At 37.0% G+C, this 11,965-nt stretch overlaps 1 protein-coding gene across 1 annotated transcript; it reads right to left on the bottom strand.

The window, feature by feature from the left end:
• Window positions 1-40: 40 nt before the first annotated feature.
• Window positions 41-11,663, bottom strand: LOC140163562 (cytochrome P450 2U1-like). The gene is made up of 10 exons (XM_072186876.1): window positions 11,537-11,663; window positions 8,905-9,111; window positions 8,168-8,344; window positions 6,995-7,088; window positions 6,172-6,370; window positions 5,615-5,801; window positions 3,852-3,977; window positions 3,359-3,598; window positions 531-629; window positions 41-303 (listed from the first exon to the last, which is right to left on the bottom strand). Exons 2-10 carry the CDS (start codon window positions 9,065-9,067, stop codon window positions 80-82), a joined length of 1,509 nt encoding a protein of 502 aa, XP_072042977.1. The 5' UTR covers window positions 9,068-9,111; window positions 11,537-11,663; the 3' UTR covers window positions 41-79.
• Window positions 11,664-11,965: the final 302 nt, after the last annotated feature.

Below are 11,965 nucleotides of genomic sequence, written 5' to 3'. Positions count from 1 at the left end.
AATGCATTTGGCGAGCAGTGACCAAATGTATGCATTTATGCATTTTGTATTGGTCGTTTTACACACAACTTGATAAGGCTTAGGCATTCGTGCCAACAAAATCCCATGCATCGATATCTAAGAGCGGTTTGTCTCCCTGACCTGCTACTTTGCTAAACTCGTATTTCTGAAGTAGCCAGCTAAACAAAAGGAACAACTCAGCCTTTGCCAAAGCTTCTCCCAGGCATGCTCGACGCCCAGCAGAAAACGGTAGGAAGCTGTTTGGATGCTGACGAATGCAGCCAGTTTCGTCGAGGAAATGTTCTGAGGACGTGAAAAGTAACTAATATTAGTGTACAGCTTGATGTTGAGTTCAAGCCTGTTAATTAATATACACTTAGAACTTTTGATTCTAATAAACTGACATGGACATATCGCATAAGCATGATAAAACGATCTTCAAACATTGACAGTCTTTTGCAACAGAAAACATAGGACAAAATTGTTTTCGACACAATTTTTGTTGTAATAGTATTATTACCATGCCTTACCTGGTTTGAATGTTTCAGGCTCGTCCCAGTACTTTTCATCAAAGTGTATCGCAAGAAGATTAGGCATCACCATGGTACCTTTAGGTATTGCGTATCCTCCTGTAGACATGGTAGATGAACAGACAAGAAAATTACTGTCATCATATCATAGCATGCAAAATAAATCTAATATCCTTAATCACGGCTTATTCTCACGTTCCTAGACTTAATGCATGCAACAACTGCCTCAATCGCACGAGAGCAAAAGCCCTCAAAGCCTTAAATGTACGATCTTTTAAATTTTTATAATTTTCTTTTTTCTTCCAAAACGATAATATGCAATCATTATGAAAGTTCCGAATTAATGCTGCAGAATGGTGAAACCATTTTTAAAGTTTGGTGAAAAAGTGTGAAATTTGGCACATATGTAGTCCCAGCAAACACAAAACGTTATCGACATCATTCGCAAAAGGTTATAAAAGGTTGTCAGAAAACGTTTAAATGTCAGGTTATATAAAGGGTACATTAATGGTATAAAACGTTTTTATAACATTAAATAACATTTGTTGGTAATTTACTGCACAGCAAACACAAATGTTTTACAGAAAACATATAAATGTCGGATTATATAAAGGGTATAAAAAACGTTTTAATAACATTCCAAAAACATTTTTGAAAACTTGGTACAAATCATTGTAAACAAAATGTTTTTGGGGTTGGAAAAATATTTTGCAAAAAATGTTTGCCCAAAATATTTACAATAACGTTTTTAACATCTTTTCACGAATTTTATATAACCCGACATTTAAATGTTATTAAAACGTTTTGTAAAAACATTTTAAGAACATTTCTGTGTTTATTAAGGCGCAAATATTTTAACATAATGTTATTTAAGTGTTGTCAAAATATTTGGCCAAAAATGTTCGCAAAAATAGTTTACAATGACATTTCGAAAACATTTTAAAAATATTGTCGTAGTGTGTTTTCATACAAAACGTTTTAAAACGAGGTCATGACCTTTATATAACCCGACATTTTAATGTTGTTAAAACATTTTTACCAAAACCCAAACCCAAATATAACTTATTTAAAACGTTTTAAAACATTTTTGTGTTTGCTGGGGTATTCAGTCTGGTGAACAATTCTAGGGGGAGGGCCCAATTTTTCTTTTCAATATGGCCGCCATAGAGGTCATCGATCTTTATACAGGAAAAAATTCAAAGTTGTTCAAATTGAGTTATAAACCATGTCATTCCCTGGTCACAGAGATCCAGAAAAGTATAGTTGACCTATCTGTGATGCAAGGTTCTCAGTTCTCACATTATAAGCAAAAGGTCGAGGTTTGACCTCTACATGGGTCAAATTTGAAAACTTGCTCTAATTGTTGTCAAAATGGTCTCAAATTATTTCCTCGGCATAATAATTCATATTAAGACATATGAAGGAAGTTTGCTTCTCAAGGTTACGCTCAAAATTTGGTCAGTCAATGTATGTAACGTTTGATATGGAGCTTTATGGTCTTGACCTATTTGCCTGTGCAACCTTGGGAAGTAAACTTCCTACATATATATAACATATCCTACTATGCAATAGTATTCTGAGAGGAACAATTTGAGGCCATTTTGATAACAATCGAGCAATTTTCCAATTTGACCACTGTAGAAAATCAAACCATGACCTTCGACATTTTTGCTTATAAAATGGGAACCGTACATCTGAGATAGGTCAAACTATACTTTTTCTGAATCCTTGTGACCAGAAGGAACACTACTGGCATTTTATAACTCAATTTGAACAACTTTTGAATTTTTTTTTCCTGTATAAAGTTCGATGACCTTTACCCCATTTTGATTTAATATAATTTGGCCCTGGGTCCAAATTTGTTAAGCATATCAAAAGCTACATCTGTGCCAATTTTGAGGGTTATCACCAAAATTAACAATATGTTTGCTATGATTCACCATTCTGCAGCACTAAATACATTTAGAAGCGAAAAACAAGGAAATTTGCAAAGAAACAACCTCATAAACTTTACCTCTATCACTCGAAATATCTCGCACTTTTTGGATTAGGACGCCGAGTGCAGCCTCAGAGTTAGTCTCCTACGCAGCCAGTTTGGTTATGCTCCCTCCACATGCGTGGAGTGAGCGTAACCAAACTGGCTTCGTAAGAGATTAAGATTTGCGATCGTTCTGACATATAATCATACCGTTTTACTACAAATAGGGCGAATTTGACAGCTTGCTCATATATGTAAGTTGGAACATGTGTACGTATTTAATATAAATATGCCAAAAATCGGTTTTGTAAAAATAAAGGTATATTCTGAGAAAAGATCGTACATTAAGTTTAATACATACAAAGCTACATTTCATATTAGTTTTGACACATTTTTATCTTACAAAATTACTTTCACGTAACATTGGCAAGGTTTATTATCCTATGTCGGACTATGTTCCAAAATAATATGTGGATCATCTAATAGGAGGCGGCAATATCCGACCTCAAAACTGAAGACAGTGTAAAAGCGTGACCTTGTGAACAGACAACATACACAAAAACGTAGTTTCGCATCTTTTCTGGAAGCTATACTTATATCTTTATGTTTAAATACCAAAACCCACGTGCGGAAGGCTAACCTATATATCACTGAATGAGCCCTAAGTTGCGACACTGGTTTCATGGTTTTGTCAGGAGGGTGAGAGTTCATAAGAGCAATGCCGGGTCAAGTAGTTACAACAATGCTGGACCTAGGACTAAATAGGCATGACTAAATTCATGCCCAGAGGCTCTTAATTGATTTCAAGTAACAATAATGCCCTAGTTTCATTAAATGTATAATCACTTACTGAGTGTTGTATCGCAATGTGTTGTGTGAGGCAGAGCCAAAGGTATGAACGAACTGTACCGAAGTATTTCCATCATAGTTGCTTCACAGTACGGGAGGTTACCACGATCCTGCAGACATGGAAACTTCTCCTGACCTATGACCTTATGGATTTCATCTGCACATTTCTGTTGGATGTCTGGATTCTCTGCCATGAGAGCTACGGTCCATGACAATGATCCGATTGTAGTATCTGTTCCAGCTGGTATATAAAAAATGCAAATTAATGTTTTGCACAGGGACGAATCGGAATTGACACATGCAGGATACGTATAAACATATTGGGCTTGTCTATAGAAAATTGTAAAATAGATGCACAGTTCCAATTACATTACTCTAACCGTTGGAATTCAGTCAAATTTATGAATAATCGTAGAACTTTTGAAGACATTTTGCCTTTCTTTAAAAATGCGCATACAATCATTCATTTAAACAAAACGTGACATAATCTGTACCTGCAAATAGATCCGAGATAGTCTGACACAGATGGGTATCCGTAAGCTTTGAGATGTGTTCACTGCCCTCGTCGATGGCTTCCTGTTGCGCGTGAATCAGAGAATCGCACATATCTCGCAAGTTGTCTGAAAAGGCCATTTGAAATTATTAATGGTTTTCATATTTTAGGAAAGGTGGCATTTTGATACACCTTTCGCCCAATTTCGTTCAATATTAACAACACAGCATTGTTCTTAAATACCGAATTTAAAAATTACAGTTTACAGCGATCAATTGTAAACGCAAGGATTGTGGTATGTAAAACTCGCCATTATCTTCGCGTTGAATTCAAATCAGTTTACAGCACCTTTTAAAATCGAGTTTCTTTTTTTTTTCTTTATAAAATACTGCTGCTTTTTTCATGTTGTCTTGATGATTTTTTTGTTGATACTGGGCCTCTAGCCCCCAAAAAACATCAAGGCCGCAGAGCTGATGCCGGATGCTCCCATAGTGAGGACTTGCAACTAATGCAGTTGCAATATATAATTTTGGTCACATTTTAATTTGTTTATTCTTTGCCAAATACTATAAAACATATCTATTAGTAACAACTGTCAGTAAGGTTTTCTGGTCATTTTAAAATTGCATTTCGTGATCCACAGCATCATCCCCCACTTTTCTCAAAAAAAGTTGAGATTTTTATATCACTGGAAACCTCTGGCCACATTTACAATCATTCTAAGCAAGTATTAGTCTTTTAAATCACCTTCTGTATTTATTTACTTGGTTTAGATGTCTTGGAGTTTATTTAGACATTTTTTTACTAGATTCAAATTTTTGATGGGGTTTTATATCAAATTTTAACGATATGAATCCCTCCCCATAATCCACTTCCCCCTGCACCCTTGGCACATTTCATTCCAAAGGTCATAAGAAAATAATTAAAAATTATTTTAAAACAGGATAAAAACATGAGTAATATAGAACAAATTAGCCTCAATTTAAGGCCTAATTGAATCTTCTAAGTGAAGGAAAACTCAAGAGACAGTGTTTTCCAAGTCCAAGTTGCACATCAAAATGTAACAAAACCATCTTTTTGGATATGACGCAGGATCATATTATGGAGTAGTGTAATACACATAATCATGCATAACTCGCAAATGCCAAATCGGAATCAACTGAAATTTTGGGAATAAGCTGTTTTCGTAGATATCTACTGAAATATGTCCTAAAAAGATGATGCTAGGATCACGAAATCCTCTTTTAAGCCAAACATATAAGGTAAAATGAAAGAAAACTTACTTACTGACTTAACCGCGTAACTGTGGTGTTCTAAAGGAGATTTAAAGTCATAATTGTAACTTTAAGAAATCAAACTCCTCCCTTGCCCTTGAACAACAATTAATTTGGTTGAATCCAAGTATTTTATAGGTAGAAATAATAATCTTTGCTTCAAACAGTAGCAATTTTAAATTCATGGATTAACTCTGTCCAGGTGGTGTATGACGTGCAGTCCCTAAATTCAGTAAATTGTCATCGTCAACCGTGTAAGTGAATGGGATTATTTTGAAATTTTAAAACGCTTGAAATATCACAAACAAATAGGCCTATGTTGATAAATAATATAAATACAAGCTAAAACCGTTGGGGTTCGATAATGAACCCCACAAAACTAACCGAGTATATGGAAAATGCCATACGGCCAGGCGGTTTCACGAGTTGTCGGCTCGATCATGGCATCCGCCGCGTGACTCTGTCATTCAAATAAGTTTATTTTTCATACCTGAGTCATATGTTTCACGGTGCCTCCGGAAGTAGTCGTGTATCTTCCCTACATAGGCACCTAAAAGTTTCTTTAATTTTCGCAAACCAGGTGTCGGTATGAATCTGGCGATGGGGATGTAGTCCGCTGCAAATCCTTGCCCAACGATATCAAATCCTTCCTTACTCATATTCATGAAAATTGTAGCCTCGGGTCGTCAAAATCATAACTGGAAATTAATAACACAGTTGTTGTCAAAGAGTAATATTGCATAGGCAGTGGCATAACTAGAACTATACAAGAGGTGGGTGGGGGCAAAGTAACTTTCAAGAGGGCAAAAACCTGACAAAAATGGTCAAATAATGGCTACAAAGCACAAAAAGAGGGCATAAGCATCTGAAATATCAGGGCAACCAGCATCCCAAGGAGGCCCCGACTTTACACGGGGTAGCTGCTATAACTCGACTTCGACATCGCTCGCTCTATTTATTTATAGGCTGGCATAAAGATAATGTTTCTAATGCATTCACTTCTTATGTCAGTATAAAATATTGATGTGGTGACATTTGATGCCACACAAACAGTAACGTGGTTCCTGGTCCGATTGCTACAACGTACCTTTCCCCAAAGGATAAACTTGCAAGAAGATTGTATATTCCAAGGAAAATAACATCTTTTGGGTCCATGGGCTGGCCCTCAAACGCATCCAACCTTTCCGACATTCTCCCTGTAATTTCTTCGACCAGCTTCTCCAATTTACTGCTTGATGCAAAGTGCCTGCAAAGAAGATATGCGATCACAGAATGAAAGAACAGCATGTGGAAATGAGTATAAACTGGCCAGAAAATGCCAGTTGTAATCCTACTAGTTCATGGTATATTGGATGACCTAGGGGAAAGTTAACCCATATTTCACCTTGAAGACTATCCATGCCTTCAAGGTGAAATAAACCTACTCATGTTACCGTCTGGCTTCAGTGCTTGAATGTTCTCCAGAGTTCTCGATCTTTATATCAAACATAATATTAACAATTAATAAATGTGTTCATCTTGACTTGCATTTAATTTGATGGTTACAGATTCGTGTTTGATCCAAAAGTGGTTTTGCGGTTTATGAAGGGATCTAAGTACGGCCATGAGAGCCCTCCCCCCCCCCCCCCCCCCCGAGAACTTTCTTTACCGTCGCGTCGTACATCGGCCCCCGAAAAGGTTGCGGCAATGTCCCCCTCCTCGATTGAGGGGCAAAAAAGCTTCATCTCTGTTCATCTGTCCTTCATGAGAAACACACCTCTTTAAAAGGGTATCCATTTATAACTCCAATAAAAACCATAATTATAAAAGAAAAAATAATTCATACCATTTTAAGGTATATAGTGGATGTGGATTTATGCGCACAGCTTACCTAATAGCCGAATGACCAAGCTTTCTATGTAATTTCCATGTCTCATTGTAAGAGCTAAACACAATATCTTTGTAACCTTCTGTAAACATTTCCACTGCAACCATGAACGCCAACAAACAAGCAATTAACACGAAAGAAAAAATAGTAAAATGAAATTTACAAGAATCAGTCAAAATCACAAAGGTTTGAATTAAATATCTGACTGGAACCCACTTTTACAACTTTTTACGTTGAGCCATGATCGCCATTAGTCTACATTATAACAGATAACTTGTAAACGTCTACTGAAACATCGTATACTTCTCATATACCAACACCTCAAGTAAACATCTCAAAAAGTAACTAACCCCTTAACAAATGACCATGAGTATTCAAAAAGGACTATTGTATTACAAATCTGTAAAATGCGTTGGAGGCAGAATTTATTTCTGATATTTTGATACGATAGCCCGGAAAACAATAAAACCCCGGTCAATTTAGTGTAGTGAGGTCCAGATTTGAAAGGTGCACTTCCATTATCCATTATGAATACAAAATAAATACAATTTACTGCAACTTTCAAATCTTGGGTTACATTGATTTAAATGTACGCTGTGACGTCAATATTTAGTCAATTGCTACAAATGAGGTGTCAAAATGTGCAGAAATAACTTCTGCTTCAAACGCATTTTACAGATTTGTAATACAATCTCCCATTTTGAATAATGGACATTATTTCAGAGGGTTAGTTACTTTTTTGAGATGTTTAGGTCATAACAACATGGGATTGCAATGGGATGGCATCATCGTTTAGCCCGATAGTCGTCATCCTGTGTCTGAAAAGTCTCGAGCAGAAAGCCATGCCCCGGCGTTAAACCTAGACTCCGGCTGAGTTTTGCCGAGACATTTTCGTGATTAGAGGAGAAAGACCACATCAAAGAATCACTGAAAAACGGTTGTTACCCGAATTGGTCGCTTCGATTCCCATACAAAGGCCTACGTGTATCAATTGGCAAGCCGCTCAATTCTGCTCCAAAAAATTGAATTTAACGTCAAACAGTATTTACGGTATAATTGCAGAAAATTGTCCGCCCAACTCAACTAAACCCTAAGCCCTGAAACTTTTACTGCAGCCCTAACCATGCTAACCCCAACCGTTACGTTGGACTGACTATGTTCTGCAATTGGACTTACTAGAAACCAGTTTTGGTCTGTCCGCGAAGTCGATGGGCTTTTTCTGAAAAGCATCTCGCACTGTTTCAATATCGTTTAGCATTACCAGCCACCATTGACCGATTTTAAGCGAAAAAACGTTCCCGTATTCTTTGCTACAATCGCGGAACACCTCCTGCCCAGGTTTCTTCCAAAACACTTCAGGAGAAAAGAAGAGAATACATATTTAATTACAATGGGTATAATTTTATGTAGAAGCTTAGGGGTTGAATATTCAAGCAATGGCGGCGCAGACACCAACTTGAAATATGATCACTCAGGTATATGGTCGGCAACCACTCATGCTACACTACTAACTTGATCGTTGCTATATGTGAATACTCCTTTTAACATGTTATGGCCAATATGTAACACTTTAAGCTGAGAAAAGCAGCTACACAGGGTTTCACACAAGCTTGCACATACAAGTATATCGTCTTCACTAACATTCAACAGTCAAGTTGTCCTAGTTGAATGGCTGAAAATTATGAAGTAAATTGAAGTCATTTAATTCATTTATTATAATACTAGTGGTGTTCACGGAGTTGGCGATTACACCAAGTCTTCCTGAGCAAGTCTTTCAACTGTTTATAGACATACGGAGCCCATCGTCACAACCTATTCCATCGACATTATTTTTAATTATGAATATCCTACGTATAATACATCTAAACACTCCAACGGATGCTCACATGAATATAGTTGTTCGATTAACTTACTCAGTATATTGCCAATGAAAGGATATGGTGTTGGACCAGGTGGCATTCCAGGTGGCCTCTTGACGCTATTATACATGAAATATGCCAACACTGCTGCACACCCCAATGCCACATTGACAGCAGTAACTGACGATAAAGCGGTCTCTATGAGAGCACCCAGCATGGTGACGTTTCCTCCAGGCCAAAGAGCTTTCGAAAATCTGAAATCTGGTGAATATGTTAGATATATTGCGATTATTTGCATTAAGCGTAGAGTATTTGGCAATTCCGATCTCTTCAAGTTGTTAATTGCCGGGTAACAAAAACTTGACCACCCTTTTTCACTCTTTGTTTTCATTTAAATTCGCGTGTGTACAATGTAAGTTCGACAATGTTTCGTACTTATACGGGGGTGACTCTGCAAAATAATCGACCCTTTTTATCTGACGCAGGGGTGACCGTATTGTAAGAAAATCGTATAGACATTGCAAACTATATTTTTGTGACTGATTATTAAGTGGTTTACATTTGAAACAGTTTTGCTGAAAATTTTTCAGTTTTTGATACCTGACGTTTGACCAGCCCGAAAAAATGCTAAGTTGGCTCTTTTTGGTCTGCCACCTTCCCCCCCCCCCCCCTTTAAGGTCCCTGCATGGGGCTCTAAATACCCCGAGGTGGTGAATGGTCAAATGGTCTGCCAAAATCGCTTCCTCCCTACCCCTTTGGTCGTACCAAATATTCTCCCACCCCCTCGATGTGCCAAAAACGTTGCCCCACTTTTGACCTTTACACATGCATGATTTTGTGGAACAAATTTAAAGCCTTAAATTGTTTTATTATAAACCCATCCCAAAAAAGAAAGTACCGTAAAACTCGATAGTTAGCATATGTGCTTACTATCGAGCGCTTTTAAAACATGCAAACATGAAGAGCCCCATCCACAAAAGTGTAATGGGTTTTGAGCAAATCATCGATACACATAGTTATACACGAACAAGTAAACCTGCAAATGTGTATCTTAACCCCATTAGCTCATTTGGTAAAGCGCCGGACTTTGGTACAATTTTATGTTATCCAAAGCGCTCGATAGTAAGCACATATGCTAACTATCGAGTTTTTACGGTATCCAGTTTAATTTTGGTCAATAAGTTAAAGAGTATTAAATCAAGACCCACCAAAAGCATAGATAAATTTATTCCGCACAGTCTGATACCTCAATGGTCTAAATCGATTCAGAATTGATGCCAAAATGACCTTTTGAATGTAATCACCTCTATTTTAAAAGTTGCAGTAATTCCTATTGATTTGGTCCTGCTACTCAATATACATTTTGTTTCGATATTGTAAGGCGAAAAAACAAATCAGGAAAGCAGGAAAACCACATCAAACATGTCAAGAGGAATCACTGCAACTTTAAAATCCTGGGTAGTACATTCAAAAGGTCATTGTGGCATCAATTCTGCACCAACTTAGACAAATGAGGTATAAAACTGCGCGGAATAAATTTATTTGTAATATACTTTTGGGAGGTCTTGTCAAACTGGATACTCTCTTTTTGGGATGGGTATATAATGCGAACACGAAATTGTGCGTGTTCCTAACGTTATCCTTATGGCGTAATATAGAAACGGTGCCCAAAATCGCTTTTCCACCCTTTCGACCTACCAAAAATGCCCCCCCAAGGGGGGTCTGTCAAAAACCTTAGCCCTACCCCTCCTATAATTCACCAACCCTGGGTACACATGAAAATTGCACCACCCCTTTACTCTTTGGGGTTTGACGTGCGTCGTCATGATTCAATTATTTATATTTTTAAGAAACTTTCACAACACAGACTTAACAGGAACCGTTATATTAGTTGTACACTTTTTACATTGTTCGAACTTTCGGCACATTGTCGTCCTCGGGATTACAAAATAATTGAAGGAAATAAATACAAATAAACACATTTTAAGCTATTTTACATTCGCTTTTCCTTGTTTGATTTTTGTGGTAGTTCCTGGGGAAGACAATGTGCCGAGCTCCAAGAATGTAAAAATATATGTACAACCAACTGTTCCTCCTACGTCTGTGTTGTGAACATTTCTCGCAAATATATAATCACCTGTATAGCATGTACTAAATATAGCATATAATACGCATCACTTATTATTGACATTGAACTTGCACTTGTACATGTAGGGTTGTCCATTCACTTCAATTGTGTTGATATTGTGCATACACTGTACATCCTGCACGTATTCCCTGATTTTCGTTTAGTAATAATAGTAATGCACTGTATAGGCATGATAAAGTTGTGAAATAGGTCGACATAATTGACTCATTTCACAATTTCCAAACCACCCATAATAAAATTTGACAGTAAGTTATTTTATAACACCATTTTGAAAACGTAAATTTAAAAATATAGTTTTAACACAAAAGTAATAGTTAATACAAAGTATGTACTCCCGTATTTAGGCTACGTGTACTATATTTTGCTGAATCGTGCACCGTATGTTTTTCGCGTACAAATAATGCAAACACTGATAGAATAAGTCGCAAATATAATATCACTGCACTGTTCGACATGTCCATAAATATGTTCATTTTGACACAAATGTTTATCAGCAAAAGGCCTGGCAATTTTTGGTATATGAATACCAATACTCACATTGCTAAAGCACGAAGCACAACTGTTGCCTGATTGTATATTAACGCCCTGGTGAACAGGCCTTGCACTGCTACATGTAGTGAATGCAGTTTATTGACAAAACAATACCACGTGATCTAGGCGACCTGATCTGACCTTTGGTTTAGCCGTCCGTGGAAATGGGCTGTACAATAATGATGATCCCTGGAGGAGGGTAAAATGGGGGGGGGGGGGTAATATATGTTTGCTTTAATTAAAGCAAAATCGTTCAAAATGAATCATTAACTCACATTATTTGTTGTATATCTAGACTCTGTTATTGTGTTTTTTCAATATTCCGTATCAGGATTTCGAAGCTTTTCGATCAGACAATCAAGGAAAATAATGTTGGCACACTCGACTCTGGCATGCATGCTATTCTTTACCTCGTTTTTTTTCTTTTTTTTTTTT

The sequence above is a fragment of the Amphiura filiformis genome, chromosome 11 (assembly GCF_039555335.1).
Source record: "Amphiura filiformis chromosome 11, Afil_fr2py, whole genome shotgun sequence".
NCBI lineage: Eukaryota > Metazoa > Echinodermata > Ophiuroidea > Amphilepidida > Amphiuridae > Amphiura > Amphiura filiformis.
The sequence above is the reverse complement of the archived record's forward strand: the minus strand, read 5'-3'. Positions and strand labels throughout refer to the sequence as shown.